Source organism: Periplaneta americana, chromosome 11 (assembly GCF_040183065.1).
Source record: "Periplaneta americana isolate PAMFEO1 chromosome 11, P.americana_PAMFEO1_priV1, whole genome shotgun sequence".
Taxonomy (NCBI): Eukaryota; Metazoa; Arthropoda; class Insecta; order Blattodea; family Blattidae; genus Periplaneta; species Periplaneta americana.
The window spans coordinates 161,984,025-162,011,622 of NC_091127.1; the positions used below are offsets into that span (position 1 = coordinate 161,984,025).

Here is a 27,598-nt window from a genome sequence, read left to right on the forward strand (position 1 = left end):
AAATTATAATCATGTAAATTCTTATTCTTTATTTATTTATTTTTCTGTCACCTTAACAATGTTGTATTCTTAACTTAGTACGTTTATGTATACTGTAGGCTATGTTACCGTTGGTTTTGTTTGTTTGTTTTCGTTTTTATTCTCATTTTTTTAAACTTTGTGTGTAATTACATTTAACAGTTTAATCACAGTTGTGATTATTATTATTATTATTATTATTAGGATATTATTATTATTATAACTATTACTATTATTAGCCTATTATTTTATTTATTATTATTATTATTATTATTATTATTATTATTATTATTAGGATATTATTATTATTATTACTATTATTACCCTATTATTTTATTTATTATTATTATTATTATTACTATTATTAGCCTATTATTTTATTTATTATTATTATTATTAGGATATTATTATTATTATTATTACTATTATTATTAGCCTATTATTTTATTTATTATTATTTTCTCTTCTATCCAGTTTTCATTCTTGATCACACCCGACCTCAAGCATCTTGCTTTTTCGTGTGTGACCCAGTTACCTTGTATTTATACAATAAATTGTAATATGTAGGCTATTTTACTTTGAGATTGGTAATCAATTTCGAATTTTGAAGAATATTCACATACGAGTATTACAATAATATTGTAAAATATTTGTTATTCTATGTAATTTTTGCTTGCAATAAAATCTTTGTAATCTTTGTAAAAAAAAGTACAGTGAGAGGAAAAGAGAACTAAAGCTATTTTAGGTTCATTAAGTTTCACTTTAATCCTTTCAGATGACGTTTAGGATATTTAGTGTTTAATTATTGCTCTACTAATGATGTGTCCAGTGTCAAAAAAAAATTCAGCTCAAGACATAATTCAGAGCAACCCCTAGTACTGCCTGCTGGTTACGGCCCTGACCTGTTAACACCGTGTAAACCACAAGTAGTTTAGTAACAAAAATAAAACAGAAATTATGGATCCATATGTCCACTATGTGAAAAATAATTACAATTCCTTACCTCATGTCTGGATAGACCTTAAGTGTCAGCGTGTCCTGTAGGTTTCCTCAGTACTGAAGACGAGGAATGTCCTGGTAACAATGGTCTCAAGGATCAGGTGGCAGCACTGCGGTGGGTGAGAGATAACATCGCAGCTTTCGGCGGCAACCCTGACAGTGTAACGATATTCGGAGAGAGCGCAGGTGGTGCCAGTGTCCACTACCAAGTGCTATCTCCTGCCAGCAGAGGTGAGTGGAACCTAGCGACAGCTAAGCGAGAAGTATTAATTTGTAACACGTTAGTTGTCATTTTGTTATAGTCCTTGAATTTGTAAGGAGTCCCCTACTGTATTTTCAAAGACGGTAAATTAATTGTTCTTTGCTATTAGCCTAGTCCAAATCAAGACTAAATTAAAATTACAAAATGTGCTCAATTTTGATCCTGATATGGCTAAAAATGTTCGGCAGTTTAATATTTCAATCAATATACATGAAGCTAAGTATTGGTTAATTACCAGACAGTATATGCTGGATGACTTAATGAAATGTGAAGTTGTTTCGTGTCGGAGTATATGGCACGTGCCGCGCCGTTCGTCTTTTGTGTGCCTGGCGAGTATAGCAGCGTACAAAACGAAGGAACCCCGGTCCACATTGCAACGCAATGTGTGCAGTTGTGTTATCCTGCTCAAGTATTTAGTACGAGTTGAATAGTGTAGTGCTGATCCATTCATTATGTCGAAATCAAAACGTTAAATTCGCTTAGAGATACGAAATGCAATTAAGAAGTATGAGAGTGACATTTTATGTATTAACGAAGACAATGTCGTGTGTAATGTATGTAAAATTGAAATAAAAACCAGAACAACTCAGGCTATAGAGAAACATTGCAACAGTACATCGCACAGGAAATGCGTTGAAATGAAATCTGAGGAACCATCATCATCACATCATCATCATCAGCATCATCATCATCATCATCATCATTTAGTTGTGCGGGTCTAACGACACGTGCAACATGATGCTCAGTACAAATATTCCTCTAAAGAAATTGAATGATCCCCATTTTAGAGGTTTTCTTCAGAAATTCTCTCGATACAAAAACTATTTAAGCGTTAGGCGAAGACGATTCAGCTTCGACAACTTACGAGAATATATCGTCGTTTACTGCAACGCTGGTAATTTCATCAATGAAGACGAGGACTGAACTTGCAAGGTATCTACTACAGTACGTTATTTTTCTTTTCCTTCTGACTACGGAGATATAGTAGCATGTTGACGTCGTCTGTTTACGTTTAAAACCTGTTGAGTCAATGGTCTGAATGAAAAAAATGTAACATATAGTAAATGTAAATCAAGATTTCAGGTATAACTCCCTGTAAAGTTGATTTGAACAATTTTTCCCTCGAAATTATTCATATAGTAAATGTGCACCTACATTCAACGAGAAGCCATCTAGCATCCACTGTCTATTAATTACAAAATAAAAATAACATTTTGAAGTGATCCTGTGATTTTATCATTGTTCAATCCGATCACATTTCATTATACAGTCGACTCCCGATACTCCGCGTGCGGTTAATTCGCTTTGAGGGTAATTCGCGATCCTTATTTCTTGGGAGGCGGGCGAATTAACGTTGTAGGCCTAATTTCCGTTCTTAGGCACATTTCTTGTGGTTCTACTTTTATTTGAAATTAAATAAATTAAGAAATTTTTGTTGGTTATAAGACGAAATTACCTTCGGGTAATACGTAATCTTTTATAACAAATATTGCTGAAATGTACATTTTTAATGTAGATCTATTGTGTAAAAATAATTACCAAAATTGACCTGACCTTCAGCCTCTACTTTGACGAGTTGTCATTGCTATATTCATTAGATATTTTCATTAGTCAAATGTCTTTCTTTCGTAGTAATTTACTTTCATAATTTAGCTATATTCCGAACAATATTAGTGAAGCCTTTTTTTTAAATAAAACTCTCGTTCACTTATAGTCCAAACATTTTCACTTCAATTATTTTCATTGGTCCAATTTTCGCAATCATAAAATGCTGCAGTAGTGATCAATGTAGATAAAAAATGTCTTTGGATACTTATAATAACATTTTAGAAGTGTGTACGTTCGTATTTTATTTGCGTACATTTCAGTATCAGATAAATTTGCATGTATATAATTACTTTAATATAAAAATATTTGTCACGTGTGTAAGAACGTTCACATTTTAAATAATGAATAAAACTCACTTAGTTTATTTCGAATAGTTTTTTTATTACACAGTTTTCGTGTGTTTTTTTTTATCAGCAAATGCCGTGATCTTAGTTTTTAAGGCATAGTTTAAAATATACTCCGTAAACATATAGTTTAATTTTAAAAATAATTTTGTTAAGTTCATCTTCAAATGTACTGGAGAAATCATAAGTTAGGTTCCAGGATACAAATTGAAATTAAAATATGGGGTCGTAAAATATTTTTGCAGAAAAAGAGGAAGCAAAAGAGTAGGCCTAGGCCTATTATTGAAATGTGTAGTGAGATATTTAAGTTGCAATATTTCTTTCATTGGGGCTTAAGTTGAAGATGGAACTTGTCTGCAGGTTTGTTTCACCGCGCAGTCTCCCAGAGCGGCAACGCCATCTGCTCCTGGGCTTTGACTCCCGGCGGACGTCCCAGACATCTAGCAGAAGAGGTAGCAGCTCTGTTCGACTGCCCTACTGAGTCGAGTTCGGAACTTATCGCCTGTCTCAGAGAGAAAGATGCCTACGAGGTGTTCGGTTCCGAACAAAAATTAAAAGTGAGTTTACTTTTGCTTATGATTCTTTTTCCATGTCTTCCTTCTCATATCCCAGTCTGGAAAATAAGGATTATTTTGAAAATATCCTAAGGTACAATATTTAAAAATATTCATCAGTCAAGACGAGAGGTTATAGGTGTCAAAAGAAAATGTGTTCGCTCTCTAGATACTAAGTTTCCTTCGGGTATCTCCGCTACAATTCGGAGACAAGCGATGTTACATGTTGTTGGACCACGATGCCTGCTATATACACTTATAATTACAGTATTTTTACTTTGTTACTCTCATAGCGTAATGGTAGCATTGTCGGCTGTTATTCGTGAGAGCTTGCGTTCAATACCACCAAGTACTTTTTATGATTTTTTTTTTGTTTTTGTTTTTTTTTATATTTTAAGTGAGTTTTTTTACGACGCTTTATCAACATCTTAGGTTATTTAGCGTCTGAATGAGATGAAGATGATAATGCCGGTTAAATGAGTCCGGGGTCCAGCACCGAAAGTTGCCGAGCATTTGCTCATATTTGGTTGAGGGAAAACCCCGGAAAAAACCTCAACTAGGTAACTTGCCCCGACCGGGAATCGAACCCGGGCCACCTGGTTTCGCTGCCAGACACACTATCCGTTACTCCACAAGTGTGGACTTTTGTTTTTAAGATAGAGAGAATCGCTGCTGTCTCTTTTATGGCTGTTTTAGTAGGCCTAATTAACATCAGGTTCATGAATGCATTATTTCATGACTTTATCATTATTTATTATGACATTATGGCTGCAAATGGAAAGAAGGAAAAAAATTATACTCAACAAAAATATCTTTCATGGCATAAACAAAACAAGCATATGGCGTCTGCCGTAGAAAATTCAAATAATTAAAAGGTTAAAAAAAAAAAAAAAAAACAAAAGCCACGATTCAATATTTAGTCCGTCTTCCTCCAATCTCGATCGCATTTTGCAGTCGAGTGGATATGTCCTGAACGAGCTTCACAAATCATCAGGACGTCTTGGAGGGGGATTGGGCCAATTTTTCCGCATATTATTATGTTTCTTTATTTGTGCCCCCGTAACTCAGTTGGAACAACGTCGGAATTCAGATGTCAACGTCTCAGGTTCAAATTCTCGTCGTTCCTTTTCATTTTATTGCGTTACAGAATAGTATAATGTAATAATATAAGAAGAAAAAACTAATACTAGTATTACTGCAACTGTATTTTTCCAAATCTAACACTAAATTTATATTATTTATATTGCTAAAGAACATAACAGAATATAAATGATAATTTGAATATTATATCGCTAAAGAATGATAACATAACATAAATGATAACTTGAATATTATTTATATCGCTAAAGAACGATAGCAGAATTATTTGTTACTGTTGCTCCAAGATACTTGAATTTTTCCACCTCTTCGAAGGATAAATCTCTAATTTTTATATTTCCATTTCGTACAATATTCTGGTCACAATTAAGTATCTATCCAAATTGTCTCGTGTGCAACAAAGAAGAGGAAACAATCATAGAGAGATAATGGAGAGATAGTGCTATATGAGAATTTTATAACATATGTACGAATACAGCTCACTTACATAATGTTTCTTTGCTTAACTCCAACACATTCCAATCTTCAACAGAGGAAATTATCTTCAAAATATGCGACTGGTTCTCAGTCAATAAATTGGTATTAAATTGTAACAAAACTAACATAATTCAATTTAAATCCTGTCCAAATTCAATCTCGCAAATTTCTAGCGCAATAGTTAACAATAGATCCCTATTAGAAACAACAACAACCAAATTTCTTGGCTTAAAAATCGATAATGTGTTAAATTGGAAAAATCATATTAAAGAAATTACTCCCAAACTAAATTCAGCTTGTTTTGCTATTAGATCTATGCAAAAGATAGTAAATATCAATACCTTAAAAACAATATACTTTGCATATTTCCACTCGGTAATGAGTTTAGGAATAATATTCTGGGGAAATTCCACAGATAGTAACAATATATTTCTATTACAAAAAAGAGTAATTAGAAAAATAGTAGGTGCCAAATCTAGGGAATCTTGTAGGACTATTTTCAAAAAAATACAAATAATGCCCATGGTTTGTCAGTATATCTTTTCATTAATAATCTTCCTCGTATGTAATCGTGAAAACTTTGTAACTAATTCAACAGTTCATAGCATAAATACACGTCAAAAAATGACTTTCATACTCCATCGGCAAGTCTATCATGCTATCAAAAAGGAGTGCGTTATATGGCAGTAAACATTTTTAATAGCCTCCCTATCGATATAAAAAATGAAACTCAAAACATAAGATTATTTAGGGCCAAATTAAAGAAGTACCTAATTTCTCACGCCTTCTATTCTGTAGGTGAATTCATGACATTCAGTAACGCTTCATGAAATTGATACTAAAACTTTGTGTTGTACTAGTAGACTATATTGTATACCTCGTCTGTATATATTTCATCTAGACTGTGACTATAAATTAAGACTTTATAATCTTTATAATAGTATTAAGTTTTTTGACTTGTTACATATTCTAGCTGTGAAGCAATGTATGAATACCATGGAATGTTAATAATACAATACAATACCTAAAATAAGACTTTTGGACTAAATAGCGCAAGAAATTTATTAGTTTTGTCACATAATTGGATTTTGCATTTCATGAAAGATTTTGTTCTAGGACGGAAACCGGTTCTTACTCGCTTTCCAGCCTGTGGTTGAGCCTGAAAGCGAAGAGGCCTTCATCACAGAGGAACCTTTCAAGATCCTTCTGTCAGGCACCGAGGATCTGGTACCGTGGATGGCCGGAGTCACTTCTAGTGAAGCAAGCTTTTTTGTCAATTGTAAGACATCTTATATGATGATGAGGATGATGATAATGAGGATTTTAATTGAAATTTATGTGTAAAACTGCATTAATGTCATACTCTATAAAATAATGTTAATAATTTACTTTTTCTGCACAGTTTTCTCTGGTGGTAACCCGTCGAAATTCAAAATTGACAACGTCCAATTGATTAAGGAGATCATGGATAATCCACAAGATTCAGCAAAACATAACCTTGCTATCAAAAAACTTGAGGAATTCTATTTTAAAGATGTATCGTCTCCCAAGGAATCGATTGCTGCCGCAGTGCAAGTAAGTCAACAATATTTACCCTTATGCAATTATTTGAAGTTGTGAAACAGTAATCAATTACATATAGTAGACTACACAGGAACAGGAAAAAATTAACACCAATTGAAATATCAATATAACTCATCATTAAAATATTTTCTTTACTCCTTCCACACGTTTTTATGATTACAGGAGTTGTTTTCTCTCTAGGGTGACCAACTTCTAATTACAAAAATACGAAACACTTGGTCACAACAAATTTTAGCGCAATTTTTTGGGGTGTGAAGCATGATTCAGCGATAAAATTATTTATATGTTTAATATAAATCTATAGATTTAACTTACAATACTAATATGATTTAGTTCCCAGCATTGAGTACAATCATATTTAAAAATACAATTTTTTCAGTTTTAACGATTTATATTTCGTGTTGAATCTTTCGTACACTACTTTTAACACTTGAATATAAATAATTGATTAAATGGCTATCTTGCTAGTGTTAATTATGTAAGCATGTGCGGCTTACAGCTGTTTCGATGCTACTTGACACCATCCTCAGAGCCTTCTGTGTCTCGGCGCCATCTCAACTTCGCTGCCTGTTGTGTGGGTGCGTTCGTGTGATGAAGAGTTGTGTCAAATAGTGTGTGTGTTCTGAAATTGATCTGTGTGTTGAGAATTTGATTAGGGTGTGTTTTAGTAAGATCGCCATTTAATCAATGATTTATATTTGTCAACAAAATGGTGCAGTACATACATTTAATTTTTTATCTTGCCATACAAATTGAAAATCTTTACAATCATATGTGCGTAAGTAACACCAAAGATTACAGTATCATCGGAACTGAATTGAATCGGTTTTTTTAAAAACCCCTTAAGTCACGGAATAAAATGTTTTGAGGAAACACAAAAAAAAAAACCTGTTTAAAAGAAATGCATGAGTTAAGAATTGGAATGTTTGAAATGGGAAATGTTGGTAAAAACATAGCGAATATGAGTAGTTTAATATCAAAGACGGACATCTGTCGTCTCCATAGTTTTGATCTAGAGGCAATTTTTTAATTCACAGTGTTCTTTGTAATATTTAGCACAATTTATTTCATAAATGTAGTGTTAGAGTTTGCATATGGTTTCACTATAACTGGAAAGAGCATGAAAAATTGTATAAAAAACCATAGCTATCTAAATTTCGATTGAGGTCAGATGTCCGTCTTTGATATTAAGCTACTCTGTATGCAAAATAATAGAAGTGTCTAACTAGTTACGTAATGAATGTATTTTATTAGTGATGTAAAGTCCACATTACTTAATCATAGTGGATAAAATCCATTTACGCCCCTAAAAACAAGCTAATAACTGCGTACTTATTTATTTATTTGTTTGTTTGATTGTTTGTTTATTTATTTATTTATTTATTTGTTTGTTTGTTTGTTTGTTTATTTGTTTGTTTGTTTATTTGTTTATGTATTTATTTGTTTATTTGTTTATTTATTTATTTGTTTATTTGTTTATTTATTTATTTGTTTATTTATTTATTTATTTATTTATTTGTGTATTGTTTATTTATTTGTTTATTTATTTATTTGTTTGTTTGATTGATTGTTTGTTTGTTTATTTATTTATTTGTTTGTTTATTTGTTTATTTATTTGTTTGTTTGATTGTTTGTTTATTTGTTTGTTTATTTATTTGTTTGATTGTTTGTTTATTTATTTATTTGTTTGTTTGTTTACTTGTTTATTTATTTGTTTGTGTGTTTGTTTGTTTGTTTGATTGATTGTTTGTTTATTTGTTTGTTTATTTGTTTAATTATTTATTTATTTGTTTGTTTGTTTATTTATTTATTTATTTGTTTATTTCTTTCTTTCTTTATGTATTTGTTTATTTATTTATTTATTCATTTATTGATTTATTCATTTATTCATTCATTCATTTATTGATTGATTCATTGATTGATTGATTGATTCATTCATTCATTCATTCACTCATTGATTGATTGATTGATTTATTTATTTATTTATTTATTTATTTATTTATTTATTTATTTATTTATTTATTTATTTATTCTAGTGTAGTTGAGGGCATCAGGCCTTCTCTTCCACAACACCAGGAATACAAATACAATAATATAAATAAACAGAGAAAAATAAATACACTATATAATATAAAGTAAAGCTACACAAGAAATAAAGAGAGAGAGAGAAAAACACTATAAACAAAGTAAAGTCACACAAAAATATACACAGGTTGCAGTCACACAAACTTTAAATGAGTGATTAAGTATCATAATTAATTGTATCCTAACTAATTAACTAACACAAACAAGAAACTTGGAATTTTAATCTAGATTAAAAAACAGAAAGGAAAAAAACACAAATCAATGCAATCAGTACCTAAAAACATTAACTAAGACAAAATTTTCCAATTTAATTTTGAATTGTGATAAAGTCCGGCAGTCCCTGACGTCATTAGGTAACGAATTCCAGAGGTAGTACTTACGGTAGGGGGAGTGAAGTAAGTTTAATGGCTTAGAATGAAGTAGGCCTACTTACTTAAGTCTGTGTATATTTTATATTTTTAATACAACATGAATTACCTATGTCTTAATGAGACTGGTTGACTTAAATACAGAAGCATTTAGCAAATGTTGCAATTTTGTAGGGAGGAAGAGGAGAGCAATATCACTGAAACTATTTAATCTCACTATTAACATATCAATTGAAGAAAACAATATTTTGTGTTTGACACAGAGGCAGCGATATGTCGGCTAATGTACACTAGTTATCACAAGTCTAGGATTTTTTACGTGACTTAACACAGTAACGAAATACTTTTAAGACATAAGTCTTTTAGTTTATCCTATTTGAAGTCAGTTATTGTTCTTAACATTACACTTATTCTAGCGAATTAACGTTTAATAGCGGCACTCAGGCTCATTTCTGCAGATAATTGATATACGTCTGCCCCGAGACACGATTTGATCTCCAAACTTAGAATTTTCTGCTCCAAGTATTTCGTGAGTAAACTCAAATCTTGCAGTGTCTCTGAAAAAGAAATGGATATTTTTAGTACTCGTACAAATTTATATTTCCTCATATGTTTTATTGAAGCACTCACACACAGTCGAGGATTCCAGTATTTACAAATGTCTGTTATAAAAATACGAGCATAATGAAGACAAACATTTATTTTCTTTTAGTACTTAACTCCAATGGGCCTCTTTCAAAATAGCTTGGAAACTTCAGAGTTTACCTAGAACATTCTGTTTTAGTTTTAATACAAAATACTTGATATATTCTGGCATAGAGTAGGCCTAATCTTCTGGTGAAAGGTATAGTATCCAGCGGCTTAAGGAAACAAGGTACCTTTGTATATGCCAATTATGGAAGTGGTGTGTAAAATTAATTGAATTAATGGATAAATTTGATTGAAAGTGTTTTGAAACTAGTAGTAACTGCAGAACTTCTAAATTTGTGTAACGTGGAAGGACAAAAGGGAGGGAATTAGGTAGCTTAACAAAGACCTTCGCCAGTGTGCCGGAATTTTATCCTGCAGGAGTTCTTTTACATGCCAGTAAATCTACTGATATGAGCCTGTCGCATTTAAGCACGCTTAAATACCATTGACTTGGGCAGGGATCGAACCCGCAACTCGTGCACACAAGGCCAACACTCTACTGACTGCGCTACCCTGGCAGACTATGTCCTCATAGTAATGTATAACTTATTATACAGAGGGTTATTTCCGATCTCTGGAAACGAATTTTGAATGACGTCATGTGCGTCAGGAATCATACGACAGTTGAACGATGGTGAGAGGTGACAGATCAGTAGTTAGTGATTTCTTAGTCAGAGTGCACGGTGTCTCTCAGCAGCAATGTCCAAGAAGATTGAGCCTTTTTGGGAGGAGTACATTACGATTCTTTCCAATGCCGTGTACAGTTAAGTGCAAATCACAGGAGCCTGCAAAAAACGTGGTTTCGTTATTTCCAAGAAAGGCATGTTCTGTGTAGGCCTACTTAATAAAACTGGAAAAGCTCGGATGGGTTTAATTTGTATCATTTCGGGCAGGCTTAGTGCAGTTTGTGGCGGGAGGTGGATTTTGCATGCTTTCCCCCCTCTGGAGTTAATTCCATTCAAGCTTTGCCAGTCTTTTGAGTACACAGAAGGTGCCTTTCTTGGAAATAACGAAACCACGTTTTTTTTTTGCAGGATCCTATGATTGTCACGTACAGATGGCGCCAGCATTTTTGGCGTGTGTCCTAGATATATAATGCCCAGTTTGTGAGCATGTTTCTAGTCCAGCTGAGAAAAAAGTTATGGTTTATTTAACGACGCTCGCAACTGCAGAGGTTATATCAGCGTCGCCGGATGTGCCGGAATTTTGTCCCGCAGGAGTTCTTTTACATGCCAGTAAATCTACTGACATGAGCCTGTCGCATTTAAGCACACCTAAATGCCATCGACCTGGCCCGGGATCGAACCCGCAACCTTCCCAGCTGAGAATGATATCACTTCCTATACATGTCACATCAGCCATTTGCCAAACACAGTTGTCAGTAAGACTGCGGCAAATGTAAAACACTCGACTTAACGTTCCCATTACCTATTTCACACGCCAAAAACTGTGACGCGGACTATAACTGTACTTGGCATCGGAAAGGGTCGTAATGTAACAGACCTCTCGCAAAAAAGCTCGATTTTCTTGGGCATTGCTGCAGTGAGACACCGTGCACTCTATGAAATAACTCACTACTGGTCTGTCACCCATCACCACAGTTCAGCTGTTGTGTGACTCCCGACGCACATGACGTCATTCAAAAGTCGTTCCCAGAGATCGGAAATAATCTTTCGTAATGTCAACCCTTTAAAAACCCAGTCAAACTTCGAATTACAGTGAAAATTGTTTAGATGCCAAAAGTTGTAAATGTCCACCATTGAAAGAAGCCACGTATGTCAAATATCTGGGTATCATTATTGATCAGAATTTAAAATGGCCTCATCACATTACTTATCTTTGTAAGAGGCTTCGTAAAACAATTTATAAATTCGTTAATCTTCGATGCTACTTACCCATTAGAGTTCTACGAAATGTTTATTTGGCCATTATTCAGTCTATCATTCAATATGGTATAATTGTTTGGGGTGGAAGTACAAAAATTAATCTTAGTCCGTTAAATTTACTACAAAAACGAATAATTAAAATTTGTTTGAAGAAACGTTTCGATTATCCAACTAAATTAATTTATTCTGAATTTAATGTATTTAATATTGAACAAATTTATAACTATACGCTGTTAAAATTTTATCATAAAAATCGTAATAAGTTTGTATTACAGACACACAATTATGACACAAGACGAAATATTAATTCAACATTAGTAGAACCTAAATGTCTCACATCTGCTGGTCTAAAGCATAGCATAAATTTTGGCCCTCGGTTGTACAATGCTTTAACTAAATTACGCCCAGAACTTCTAACATGTAACCCACTAACATATAACAAGAAAATTAGAAACGTGTTAATATCTTCAATTTGATTAAATAAATTTATAGCCTATGTGTATGAATTAATCAACCTATATTATATTTGTATTCTATAATTTTGAAATATATATTAATCCTACTTTTCACGTGCGATATTATTCTTCTCTAGTGTTAATATTATATTATATAATTCCATTGCCGCTGTAATTATATTTTAGTTCCTATTTTATTTTACTTATTTATTTATATTATTATTTTTTATTTTAATATTATATCTGAACTGCGACCGAGCACGAGCGCTGCTCATTCGGTCTCAAAGTTTGTTAATACTACTGTAAATGTTATGTAAATAAAAAATTGCTAATTTTTTTTGAGGTTGTATTCAATAGACATTAACTTACTTCATGATATAAAGAGAACGTCTCTTCAGAAGAATGTCCACAACTCTTTCTTTATGTTTCTCATGTGCCATTCTCATTACACTGTCTGATAAGAGACTAAGACCAGCAATTGTGTTCCCGCAGAACTATAAAAAAATTACAAATATTGCAGTAAGAATTCCAAAAGACAGATGTAAAATAAAATAAAATAAAATGGAACTAGCCACCGGCGTGGCTCAGTCAGTTAAGGCCCTTGCCTGCCGGTCTGAAGTTGTGCTCGGGCGCGTGTTCGATTCCCGCTTGGGCTGATTACCTGGTTATGTTTTTTCCGAGGTTTTCCCCAACCATAAGGAGAATGCTAGGTAATCTATGGCGAATCCTCGGCCTCATCTCGCCAAATACAATCTCACTATCACCAATCTCATCGACGCTAAATAACCTCGTAGTTGACACAGCATCGTTAAATAACCAACTTAAAAAAAAAAAACTAAAGACATGTGAGATTCACCTTCAGCATTTTAGTCTCAATGTTTCATTCCCTTTGACATAAAGAGATTAGAGTTAATTAAAAAGCCCTGGTATTTTAGTCAAATTTTATAACCACAACCATTTAGACGATATTACCTGTCCAGGGTTGGCAACTAATTTTTTGTACTAATAAGGGAGAAAAGAAAATTGAGAGAATTGCACTCAAGACGAACTACTGTATGTAAGCCTATTTTATACAATGAATTTTTTATTTTAGTAGGTAATTTTACGACGCTTTATCAACATCTATTTTAGCGTCTGAATGAAATGAAGGTGATAATGCCGGTGAAATGAGTCCGGGGTCCAGCACTGAAAGTTATCCAGGATTTACTCATATTGGGTTGAGGGAAAACCCCAGAAAAAAACCTCAATCAGGTAACGTGCCCCGCCCAGGAATCGAACCCGGGTCAACTGGTTTCGCGGCCAGACGCACTAACCGTTACTCCACAGATGTGGACTCTTATATAATGAATTGACATAATTTCACAGTGTAATTGTAACTACACAACAATTATTTATAGAATAATGAAGAAATTGTGTGAATAATTGTAGAGAAACCTCAAAGTGAGAAACCTGACACTCAGCTGAGCCGTTCGCAGATTCCAGTTTTGCTATTGATGATATTCAGCGCAGTAGTATTTATAATTAGACAAATCACAAACTTGATGTAAAATGTTAGACTACTAGATATGAGTAAACATCATTTACATTTCAAATTCAGAAACCAGATATTGAAACAGTCTGCCTTCTTGTTCCATACACGTCATACCTTTTTAATAAGTGATGTATCACTTGCCGTTGGAGAGTGGTGGCGATGTTTCTTTGGTGCTATTTTTTAGTTTTTCTACATTATTCGAAATATTTATGTAGACAAGTTCCCAGAGATAAAAGTCGGGGATAATTCTATCCACAAATACGCTATCAAGTTCATCCATAACATAGTCGGCTCTATGTGTTGTCACACACTTACATACTTACTTATGGCTTTTAGAGAACCTGGAGGTTCATTGCCGCCCTCACATAAGCCCGCCATCGATCCCTATCCTGTGCAAGATTAATCCAGTCTCTATCATTATATCCCACTTCCCTCAAATCCATTTTAATATTATCCTCCCATCTACGTCTCGGCTTCCCTAAAGGTCTTTTTCCCTCCGGCCTCCCAACTAATACTCTATATGCATTTCTGGATTCGCCCATACATGCTACATGCCCTGCCTATCTCAAACGTCTGGATTTAATGTTCCTAATTACGTTAGATAAAGAATGTAATACGTGCAGTTCTGCGTTGTTTAACTTTCTCCATTCTCCTGTAACTTCATCCCTCTTAGCCCCAAATATTTTCCAAAGAACCTTATTCTCAAACACCCTTAATCTCTGTTCCTTTCTCAAAGTGAGAGTCCAAGTTTCACGACCATACAGAACAATCGGTAATATAACTGTTTTATAAATTCTAACTTTCAGTTTTTTTTCATAGCTGACTCGATGACAGAAGCTTCGCAACCGAATAATAACAGGCATTTCCCATATTTATTCTGCGTTTAATTTCCTCCCGAGTATCATTTATATTCGTTACTGTTGCTCCAAGATATTAAATTTTTCCACTTCTTCAAAGGATAAATTTCCAATTTTTATATTTACATTTCGTACAATATTCTGCTCACTTTACGTAAAATAATTTACTAATTATGTACATTTACAAACACATCAATGAAACAAGTAATTCTTTTGAGATATCTTAATGTAACAAGAGTTCTCATAACCATGTATATTTACCCTAACATTGTCAATATGTGGTTTGATGAGACCTTTTGCAGCAAGATCCAATACGTGAACGAGTCTCGATTGTGGCTTCCCTGGAGCAAATGCCATGTCCCGAACCCGTTGCAATGTAAGAGTGTTCTGTGTATTCCAGTGCAATCTCTCAGTCTCTCTGTAACCATGGATAGCCTGTACAAAGATGTGTCATATCAGTTTTTATTTTTTCATATTTTTACAAATTCACATTACGAATTCCCTCATTTCCACTCAGGATGTATTTTCCATATAAATACATAGCGAGTCAAACCTGAGTTCCAACATTCTTATCGGATCACGAGGTTTCTTTTTGATGGGCATTCTGTAAGTTTTTCCCAATTGTTTTTCTGAGCCTGATATAGGACACAATGCTTTGATTTCCTTGTTAACTGTATGCGCTAAACTGGCAGCGCAATTCTCCTCATACTTTGCATCCACAATCTCTGTTAGTGAACTATCTGAACTATATTTAGAAAGACTTAGGCCTATTTCAACCATAGTCAGACAACAACACTTTTCCTCGTTGAAACGTAGGCCTATCTATTGAAGAAAGAACCTTATGAGTTGTTTGCACTTCGGAAATGTCTAGTTGAATTTGCCCGTTGCCCCGATCTGCACTCAGGCTTGGTTCCATTTCCTGCGTGGGTTGATTATTTGATTCGATTTTTTACAGGTTTTCCCCAAACGTAAGGCGAATGTTAGATAATCTGTGGCGAATCTTCGATGTCATCTCGCCAAATAACATGTTACTATCACCAATTCCATCGATGCAAGATGCTATTTGGCGAGATGAAACCGAGGATTCGCAATAGATTACCTGACATTCGCTTTGTGGTTGGAAAAAACCACGGTAAAACCCAACGAGGTAATCAGCCTAAACGGGAATCGAACCTACGCAACCTCGGATCAGCAGGAAAACGCGCTACCACCTGAGCTACGCCCGTGGCTATTATTATTGTTCCAGTAAACTACTGCAAATCCTCACTATGTATAAAGAGTGACGACAGATTGTATTCCCGTTTTCTATGAGATGTTATTTTTGCGTCAGGCTTTAAAAGATTCAATCCATGAAATAGAAAAGATAGAAGCTTATGAATGACATGTATATATCTATGTGCTAACTTATAGAGATCTCTCGAATGATCTGAATAATTTTTTAGTTGTTTGAAATGCAGTATATATTTTTTGTCGCTTAATTCATCCCATTAACATTATATAATTTTACCGATTTCTCTCTAGTGGCAAGATCATTTTCTGCGTTAGTTCATTGTCTTTATCTACAGACTTATAGGGCCGTATTCATAGACATTTCGCAGCACGCGCTACGAGCGTACTAAGCTAGCCCCGGCTATCCACTGGTTACTAGTACAGAATTCAAATCATATCCCATCGCTAACACAGGTTTATGAATACGAAAAACGCTGATCATCCACCGGAAGCTCGCGCTAAAAATGTCTATGAATAAGGCCCATACAGTCTGTAGGACTATTCTCATGAGTGCGACAACCTTGCCACTTGTCTCGGCATGTCTTGTTAAATACAGGTGTTTCTTTTATGAAAGTACACACAAATGGCTCATTATTGTAGTGTACTGTCTATAGACATTCAGACCACGAGTTACAGATAATATAACAAGGAATCAACGTAGTTTTTGGAATTCTTAATGCGATCTGGCAACAAAATATTACTAGGAAATCGAAGTGTGGCAAAACAGACAAGTCTTGTCAAACTTCAGTTCTCTTGTTATCTACCATACAATCTAGAGATTCATTCACGCGATGCCATTGCTGAAATGTACTACGTTTAATTTCCGTTGCTTTCGTACGTGGCTATGTTAAGGGAAGACTATACTGAAAAATCATGAAAATTTTCCGAAAAAAAAATTATTGGCTATTTCACTTCTTTACAATGTATATTTTCATATCCCAAATTGATTTAGTTCAATTCTGATTACAAATATGTTTTCATTTTTTAATTAAGCCTGTAAGGGGGCGTGTCATTTAAAGAGCTGTCAAAATTTGTATTGTATTTTCGTGAAATAATTCTTTTTTTACAAATTTATGATTACAAATCTAGTAACATTTTGTTCTAAAGTTGGCTTCCTGAAGTTACTAGATGAGTGTAGTGGAAAAGAATTTTAATCTACACAAAAATATAAATATAGAAACATTCATTTTTTGCCAAATATTAATCAAACTGGATGAAATTTTTACTGCAAGTATTTATGAGGTAGCTTCATGTTTCTATGCATATATTTGGCGAGAAATGCTGCAAGTTTGTTTTATTAATATTTTTAATGATTTATAGAAAAAATAACATTTTTAAAATTAAAAAAAAAATTATTTCATAAAATGAAATGTTTCTTTATGTCTTATGAATGTAACCAAAAAAACACAAAGCTTTAAAATTGAGATCTTCTATTAAAAACTTGGGTTTGAAAATATTTCTAAAACAATAGTATTAAAAATATCTAAAGCCAGAAACATTTGGGAGTTCAAAATTTGGATTTTGTTAGTCCTTTACATAGTAAACATGCTCCCAATATTTGGCTGAAAAAATGATTACGAAAGAAGTTGTAATTTTTAATGGAGTGTCCCCTTAAACATGGATTTTATAAGACGACGTTCCAGGCAGAGACTTCAACTCCAGATTATAGTGCAGATATTCAATACTTAAAATACTAAATATAATAACTCTTCAATTGATGGCCCAGTAGCAGTTTGGTTAGTGCTCTTACCTCGTCCCAGTGATCAAACTCATATCTGAGTCTTTTCATGTATGGTTCAACTTCACTATGTAAAGATTTCTCTTCTTCTTCACTCAAGAAATCTTCTACGACTACCATATCACGAATCATTAAGTCTTTAGAGCCTTCGTCAAAGGTTTCACCAAGAAGCATGTATTTTTTCCAACTAATTTCTTTCAAATTTTCTTGATGACAACTAGCATTTTGATTTTCTGTTGACATAGGTATAGAAACATTTACCGTTACCGCATTCAGATGAGATACATGAAGGAAAGGACTCTTGTAAAATATATTTAACCGCACAAAACGTCTAATACACTGCATTTTGAAATTTATCTCTAATTCTTTACACTGTTATTAAAGTACATGTAACAAGAAACGACTGCTTTCAACAATGTGCTCATAAACTTTAAGGAAATTCCTCATCAATGGACACAGATCACGCATGCTAGTGAACACAGATAAAATCTTTAGTTGACGGAAAAAGGCACATAAGTAAAAAAAAAAGTCGATTTTTCTGTTGTACCTAATCACATAAGTCTAATATTTTTTCTAATTTTTGAAATAATAAATTGTCTTGTATTTTAAATTGAAAAGGTTCTTACTTTAACATACATGAATTTCATTATTATACTTATATTCAGTTAAGAGTGAATTAAAAAGAAAGTCTCTCCTGAAAATTATTATTTATTGACCTATGTGCCTTTTCCCGCCGACCAGAGAAATGTGCACATAATTATGTGTGTCGCCAACAGATGGCATTGTAGTGAGCATTAATATATGCTGCCATCTTTCGGAAGTATTTTATCGATGTGTTTTCCTGAGGGCCAAGAAAAGTATGACTAATCTTGATATAGTAATTTTTTTCATGGTTATTTAACGACGCTGTATCAACTACTAGGTTGTATAGCATCGATGGGTTTGGTGATAGGAGGTGGTATTTGGCAAGATGAGGCTGAGGACTCGCCATAGATTACGTGACATTCACCTTGAGGAAAATCTCGGAAAAAACCTAACCAGGGAGGCCTAATCAGTAACGGTAAGCGCGTCTGGCCACGAAATCAAGTGGCCCGGGTTCGATTCCCGGTCGGGGCAAGTTACCTGGTTGAGGTTTTTTCCGGGGTTTTCCCTCAACCCAATATGAGTAAATGCTGGGTAACTTTCGGTGCTGGACCCCGGACTCATTTCTCCGGCATTATCACCTTCATTTCATTCAGACGCTAAATAACCTAGATGTTAATACAGCGTCGTAAAATAACCCCCCCCCAAAAAAAGCACAACTCCGGATCGGCAGGCGAGCGCCGTAGCCAACTAAACTACACAGGTGGCGGCGGCTAATATAGTAACTTAACTGGTAGTCTTAAATAAGCACGTGGAGAAACATTTTCAAAACATTAACATTTTCGAATTTGTGCGAAGACGAAAGTCTGTGAAGCAATAAAAAGAGAGAGAGGGAGAGAGAGAGAAGACATCTGTTAAGAGTTCTCAATAATTGTTACTATTTTTATAAGCCACTGGCGTAACTCAATCGTCCAAGGCGCTTGTCTGCCGAGCCGGAGTTGAGCTCGGGCGCGGGTTCGATCCCCGCTTGGACTGATTACCTGGTTGGGTTTTTTTCCGAGGTTTTTCCCCACCTGTAAGGTGAATGCCAGATAATCAATGACGCATCCTCAACCTCATCTCTCCAGATACCATCTTGCTATCACCAATCCCATCGACGCAAAATACCCTAATAGGTGATACGTCGTTGTACTGTAAATAACCAAGTAAAAATGCATTATTATTATTATTATTATTATTATTATTATTATTATTATTATTATGCAAACATATATAATTATACATCTTGATGACACAACGTTTAACACTGTATCACTTCGGAATATGTATGATAAGACTTTTTTGTGTTGAATTCTAACGTACCTTGTTTACATGTTTCGACCTATTTATGGGTCATCCTCAGAACTGGTCGTTGTTGGTCATGGCGCCTCTTGTTTTGTTTCCTGTGAGGGTGTGTTCGTGTGATGTAAAGTGGAGTCAAAGAGTGTGTGTTCTGAAATTGAGTTGTGTGTTGAGAATTTCTTTGGGGTGTGTTTTTGTGTGTCCGTATATCTCATATTGTTCTAGTGTGTTTAGTTTCTGGCTTTTTGGTTGGATGTGTAGTATCTCGATGCTATGTTGATGTCTCTGTAGATGTGGTTAGCATTTGTGATATGTTCTGCATATGTGGAGGTGTTTTGTAATTTTGTTTCGCCAAGACCAGCAACGACCAGTTCTGAGGATGACCCATAATAGGTCGAAATATGTAAACAAGGTACGTTAGAATTTAACACAAGAAAGTCTTATCATATATATTCCGAAATATATAATTACAATGAACGTATTTTATTAACAGCAATAGAGACAAATCATTCTTGGGCTTAACAAAAACAGATACTTTCGGCATGTTTCTTCCTAGTCCGGTTTTGCGGCCTTCTCTTTTGATATTTGATATTTATTTGTCAGCCAACTTTACAATTCACAGTTATGGTGGACCTTCACATTTCTGTTTTTCGATCCACCATCCCTTTAATACATATAATCCTTTTCAATTAATATATTCATTTGCCGAATATTTCTTGATTACTTTCTAATCTTCTGTTTTAACTGAATTGCTATCTAATCTTCCCTCTCTATCCTCTTCTATTCTCTCTTATACATAGACTGTCTTTATTGCTTACCTATTAAATATTGCATATTCCTTCCTTAATAATTTGCATTATTTATTTATTTTCTTCTCTACTCTCAAACCTACCTATTCTTAATCATTATTTTCCAGCTATTTTCTCCTACAATAATTGTTGGTTTTTCCCTTTTCTCTATTTTACAACACTTACATCACTTATTTTTTTTATGCTCGACCATGCCGAAATGTAGTAATTATACAGCTGGTAGCAGTCCTTTAATGCATGTCATTAAAGTACACCTATTCATTAAAGTTCAGGTTTTCGATTATTCTCGGATATGCAATCGAAAGACAACTAGCAAAACGTCACGCAGGCTGGAAATCCAATACTGTCGCAGAAGGTTATGTTCTGTTACTATAATAATTAGCGTTAATTGTAAATAATATTCAAATAAATTCAATTTGTCATCTCGTTTTTCAATGTCGAATTCAATTTCAGGGTTATATCAAGTTTACTCTCTAGGTTATATCAAGATCGTCGACATTCGTTGCCGGAAAAAATTAATACTTTCGCGTCTGCGCACATCTCACAATTTACGAGATTGCACAAGGTCAGTTCGCTCCGCTGTCACATAAGAATAAAATTAATACTTACGAATAATTTCAAGTTAGAAATATGGTCGAGCATAAAAACTCGTATGAAACTTGCCTATAATGGTAATTAAAACCCTCGTATGAAAAATTATGAAACTCGCTTGCGCTCGTTTCATGAACATCCTCACGTCTTAATTACTATCATTGTAGGCTCGTTGCATAACGTACTATTATATCCTCTCTTTATTTACGTATTGATCTCTTACTCTTCGCTTCACTCCTAAATTTGCTATTTTATTGCCTCTTTCTATACATTTATTTCTATAATACTCCTACAGTTACAGTACTACTGATGCTACGCACCAGAAATAACACAGTTTACACTACCACAAAAACAAAGCCACTCTTCACACACCTAAACAACATAAACAGGAAATACACACATTCGGCAGTAAATCGCGTATATACAACACATCTTCGCAAATCCCCCGAACACAAACAACAGAACAACACTGGAGAAACTCCTCTACAACTACCACCAGCCCCCACCACCAAACTAAAACACACAAACAAAACCGCAAACACTGTTGGAAATTTGAATACTGTCTGAGAGGACACACGACAGCAACAGAGAGGCAGATCAATAAAATAACACCACACCATGAAAGTCTCCATAACGATTCAGACGCTTCTGCCACCGGAAGGGGAAACTCAAAAATGTATGTATGTATGCACAGTGTTCTGCCCAAGAGCAGGTCTTTAACTGCAAACCCAGCATTTCCCTTTCTTGCGTTCCTCTTAATCTCCCCATATAATACTTTAATGCTGTCTATCAACTGATATCTTTTACCCCGAACTCTTGTCCCGTTCACCATTCCTTAAGCATTCCAAATTAACAAATTAGGCCTACACCAAAATAATTAAAACAAAAAAAAAATAAAGTAAAAAATAAAATAAATAAAAAGCCAATCACCGCACTCACACGCCTACTGGCACTTAAGCCAGAAATAGTGTATAAGTATGTAAATATATATTTATTGTTATTTATGTACAATGGCTGGAGAGGGCGTCCTGCACGTATAAGACCCTAAAACGGCCTCTGGCTCAAAGCCAGTAAAGTCAATAAACAACAACAACTCCCAAGCTACAACATTGAAAAACATGAAATATCTAATTAACTTAATCACACTTCCAATTTCTCTCTCTTCCACTTCACATTTGTTCAGATGTTTTTTCACTTTAATTTTCTTTTATTCATCGTTTGTATCTTTACACTCTTACACTATCTTCTTACACTTAACACTTTCTCCTCTGTTCCTAATTCTACCACTTTTGCCACCCCTAACTTTCTTGCACTCACTTTTTAGCACTCTTGTTCTTCGCTAGTAACCTCTCCAAAGCCCTATCTATTCTGTCCTCACAATCACTAATATCTGGTAGTCGCTTCATTCAGCCTTTTCTTTTAATCTTTATTTTTATTTTCCAACAGCTTTTATCCGACCTCATGTTCACCACAGGGACGGACACAGCAGTGAAGCTGCATTCCAAGAGAGGAGGCAAGGTGTACCATTACTGCTTCGACCATCTCGGCTCCGACAGCTTCAACTATATTTTCGGCGATCCTGACATATACCACGGTGAGTGCATACAAACTGCTTCTGTATCCAAAATAGCCGACAGAATTCGTGAAATAATGCTTTACGTGGCGATTATGCTGCCAGATGAAGCCGACTACACCATGTCACACTACACATTCCTCTCCAGCCATCAAATCCATATACAGGGTGCGGCATTTAACGTTTCCTATTTTCAAACCCCCATAACTTATTTAGTTTACAAGTAAATTACAAGAAATTAATCAGTTTACAACCATTATAATCTTGGAATTACAGTACATCTTATGTTTTGAAAATAATGTCTTTAAGATGTCCTCCATTGGCGTCAATACATTGTTGCAATCTTCCTTGAACACCGGCCATTACTCGCCGCAATGTTTCAGGGGTAACATCAGTAATTTCTTCACGAATCGCGGTTTTAAGGTCCTCGATGTCATGAAGGATACGACCGTACACCTTACTCTTAAGATACCCCCACAAAAAGAAGTCTGGTGCAGTGAGATCAGGGGAAACAGAGGGCCGCTGAATGTCACCTAATCTGGAGAGAAGTCGGCCAGGGAAAGCAGCACGAAGTGTGTTCATTGAAACACGTGCTGCATGGGATGTGGCTCCATCCTGTTGAAACCACAGGCGCTGAATGTTCCAGTTACGCCGCACGGAACGATACGGACTTCTCTGCAGAGCCGTTCTCACACGTTCGACATTATCAGGAGTCCGCGCCGTTTTCTGACGAACTCGAGCTTTGTTTTGAACCGATCCTGTTTCACGCCACTGACGCACCCACACACTGATTATTTTTCGTGATGGTGCAACTCCACGTTGATTATCACCAAAAATCCGCCTAAACTCGCGCTGGACAGCAACAATTGACTTGGTTGAAACAAACTGTTCAACACAGAAAATGCGCTGTTGCACCGGCCAACGTTCCATGGTTAACTAAAGGCTTTGCTACACCGAATCCCTGTGTTGGGATGTGGCTAACTAAATCCAAGGCTTTGCTACACCGAATCCCTGTGTTTGCAAACATGTTTTACCAACAATGTGAACAGAAACGCCAATTTAAAATGGGAAACGTTAAATGCCGCACCCTCTACTTTACTTCTGGCGGTGGTCGACCTGAACTGAATAGGTTAATCAGTCTAAATTCATACTAATACTAATGATTGACAAATATTTGCCTGGAGATCTCTGTCAGTTATGCAAGCTGCCTAATGGATTTTTAGGAGAGTAAAGTTATCCAAGCTGTAGGAATGTCATCCAACGATTCTTCGTCAAAATTCTTTTCTACTCTCCCTTTCCTTTCTGCGCGCGTTAGTCTGTAACGCTTTCAGTCTCCTAGATTGGTGTAAGTTATACAGGGACGTAATTTTATTTTTACTTCAATTTTTATTGTACCTGGGTTTTTAAATATACTTCACTCCCACCCCTTCTACTAGTGAACTACCACCAAGGCCGCATATGCAAAGTCATCTTACGGTCACAGTATACAGTATTGAGTGAGTATAGCATGTTCCAGAAGTATGGTTGTATTTTCCAGTGAATAGAGTGCATTCATTGTTGACTCTTATTTTCACACAGGTACTGTATCCCTTTGGTTACGTCGCTTCCCTGTTTCCAACATCCGTTTCTACTCGACCCTCTGTAAAGACTAGTGGCTGGGATGTCTTAGCTCTTTTCTGAAAACATTTGCTGTCAGACATTGGACGTCTGCATAATATTATACAACTGTTTAAAATAATCTAAATAAAAGGACCTCGTTAAGTAACTGTCACGTGATCCCCCCCCATTTTCTACGACCCTGCAACATAACTATACTAAAAGCCAGGTTATGAACCGACTAAACCGGAAGCAACGTTCTGTTGGTCTCTTTCTGAGCTCTGTTGCCACATAGTGGGGCGAGATTCAAAGCGTGTTCAGCGTTTGTCACCGATATGTTTAAAATAACTACTGTATATAGTTCTCGATAACACTATCCACAATATTAGTAATTAAAATTACTGTTTTAAGAAAGCACGAGCTAATGACGCTGGTACGAAATGCGACCCATAATGCACGTGGTACTGCAAATGAACTGGCTACACTGTCTCCGTGATTCCGTTGCCAGATTTTCGCTAGCAGACGACATTTTCACGCGAGGTCCAATGAAAAGCTCCGTTCTCGTTCTCCCCTCCATCCCCCACACTCAACGTGTCATCGCTGCACAGGCTACCCCTCTAACCCGCACTTTCCTCTCGCCCATCCAACTACTTCCTGTTTCGTCGGTTCATAACCTGGCTTTTAGTATAGTTGGACGGACAGTAGACAGTAATCTGAGTAAATTTATCTGTGCGAATCGGGCAAAAGTGAAGTGATTACAATACGTAAGTAAGGTACGGTCACACGTCGCTACTTTTGCTGCGCAACTTTTGTACTGCAGCTGCAAAATTTGCGTGTCGTGTTCACACGTAAGCCAAAAGTAGCGCGCTGCATGCTACTTTTCGTGCTGCAAAAGTTGCAACTGGAGGTTGCGAGTCTGTTCACACACAAGGCGCTGCTTTTGCAGCCGCAGTCATGCTGCAGGTTTCCATCTCCGTGTTGACTTCTCAATATACATTTTGTGGTTATGTTCGCATTATTAAGAAACTCATGCGAAAGCTTACTTATCTATTATTTGCTTTTCTGTCCTAACTAGTGTTCAGAAATCGGAATTATTTTTACTATAAAGCTTTTAAAAACGCCTATATACTTAAATGATAACCAACAGCATATTTACGTAATCAATGTTAGCAACCCTCCTGTTTGAAACTACGCTACAGAAAATTAAAAAAGTGAATTATCATCATCATCATCATCCTTCACGAATTAGGCCTCTGTAGACCTGTTTCGGCCCCATCTAGCAGTCTTCTTAACGGTCTTCCTGGTCGACGATGTCCTCTAGGTTTATATTGCATCATAATTTTTGGGATTCTTGAATTTTCCATTCTTCTTACATGATCTAGCCAATTGAATTTGTATCTGGTGATTTTTTCTTCTACTGACTCTACTTCTAATTGTTCTAAAATTTCTTCATTCCTTTTTCGGTCTAAAAGAGTATATCCTGCTGTTCTCCTGAATAGTGACGCGAAACATACAGCCTCTCCTATCCAAATGCCATCCTCACCTTCCCGTGGTCCACCCTGTTTCTACCAACGAGGAAATGGCGACCGAGTCACAGCGGTATAACTGTTTCATCAAATGCAGAGGAAATGCTGCATTACAAGCCTGTCCAGAGGCTAAAAGTGGCAGCCCCACTACTGGACTACCTAACGATAAGGCTAGTAACCTATCTTAGGGAAAACTACATTACTTTCAAGCCTCAAACAAGCAGTATAAGAAAAAGTGAATTATATCGTCAGCAAATATGCTCAGACTGTGTTGTGCATTTAATAACTGTCACAAATAATTTATTTTCATCACTTCTAACATTAAAATACATCCAAACAATAAAAGTATCACTGGCACATTTGGGTGGCAACACTGGTTGCAACCGCAGCAAAAGTTTCAACAAAACTTATATCAAAAATGCTGCGACTGCAACCCTGAGAACCCTGTTCACACGTCGCTACTTCTAAGCTGCGCGCAGCATGGAAAAGTAGCGGGCAGCAGGTTCGGCAGCGCTACTTTTCGGGTTGCACCGCTGTTCACACGTCGCAGTACGAGAGTTGCGCAGTTTTTTGTACTGCATCGCTGCAAAAGTAGCGACGTGTGACCGTACCTTAAGGTACTCTGTTATAGAGTAGGTACAGAATTGTTATTTCAAGAGGCACAAGATTATGGCCCCCATGTCGAAGTATAAGAAGTTTATCGTGAAATTCCTATAAAGATTTGAATTCAGATGCTTCTGTTTTACACTCTCTGGTATCTATGTTCGTTACTTAGATGTATTAAAAAATATGTGAACTAATGAGGTCATCTCTTATGTAGTCCTAAATAAGCTGCCATTCAAATTTTCTTTTATCATTATACAAATTTGTAATACAGGAACGGATTTTGTTGTACATTACAGGAGTTTCTCATCTTGATGATGTCATATATCTATTCCCTCAAGACTTCTCATTTCCGAACTCGAAAAAAACTGATTCAGATGAGCGAATGGTGGACTTGATGGTAACTTTGTGGACAAATTTCGCTCGAAGAGGGTACGTATATAACTTCTTTGTTTAATAATATTTAATTGGATGTAAAATGACATATGTAATAAATCTAGAGGAAAGTTCTACACGTCATTGAAAATTTCACAGTAGAATCGCTGAACTTAATCCTCAAAACTACGGAAATAAAAAATCGAAAATATTTTTTCATTGTTTTAATATTGTTAGCATATATATATGTGTGTGTGTGTGTGTGTGCCGCTGTAAGCCGCACATGCTTACATAATTAACACGAGTAAGATCGCAATTTAATCAATTATTCATATTTATTATTTTCCTTACTACCATAACTAAAATGAGACGTTAGTTAACATTATGAAACGATTTGCCAATGCTACAATATCATTGTTGTAATAACAACCTCTTTCTTCATAGACCATGAAATAAAACTTCCCATCATTACAAATCTGATCTTATTTCTTTATTAATTACTATCCGTACCCGTGCGCTCCCCTGCACCTGTTACAAATAAGTATAAAGTAATTACGTAATTAAAATAGGACGTTTGATCCAGGGAACATTCATGTTTGATAGAAGGATAAATTGTTTAATATGTTACTTAATTTAAGTTGTATTCAAATAATTAAAATGCGGTCATTTTGGTCCAGAGACACTCATTTGGTGCAATGACAATTCCTTTAACATGTTTCTTAATTGTTATTACATGCAACCATAGTTTAATGAAGATTGACATATCATTTAGTTTTAAT

General features: G+C 35.3%; 2 protein-coding genes across 2 annotated transcripts in view; one reads left to right on the plus strand and one right to left on the minus strand.

Moving 5' to 3' along the window:
* Positions 1 to 27,598, plus strand: part of LOC138709526 (juvenile hormone esterase-like) — a 63,769-nt gene that overhangs the window by 31,477 nt on the left and 4,694 nt on the right. Inside the window, exons 4-9 of the mRNA XM_069840351.1 lie at positions 1,063 to 1,248; positions 3,592 to 3,788; positions 6,477 to 6,639; positions 6,763 to 6,935; positions 22,593 to 22,740; positions 26,744 to 26,876. Of these exons, the coding sequence (XP_069696452.1) occupies positions 1,063 to 1,248; positions 3,592 to 3,788; positions 6,477 to 6,639; positions 6,763 to 6,935; positions 22,593 to 22,740; positions 26,744 to 26,876 (1,000 nt within the window). The remainder of the gene's footprint in view (positions 1 to 1,062; positions 1,249 to 3,591; positions 3,789 to 6,476; positions 6,640 to 6,762; positions 6,936 to 22,592; positions 22,741 to 26,743; positions 26,877 to 27,598) is intronic.
* LOC138709527 (alpha-ketoglutarate-dependent dioxygenase alkB homolog 7, mitochondrial-like) lies at positions 12,747 to 18,318 on the minus strand. The gene is made up of 3 exons (XM_069840352.1): positions 17,836 to 18,318; positions 15,078 to 15,251; positions 12,747 to 12,922 (listed from the first exon to the last, which is right to left on the minus strand). Exons 1-3 carry the CDS (start codon positions 18,166 to 18,168, stop codon positions 12,794 to 12,796), a joined length of 636 nt encoding a protein of 211 aa, XP_069696453.1. The 5' UTR covers positions 18,169 to 18,318; the 3' UTR covers positions 12,747 to 12,793.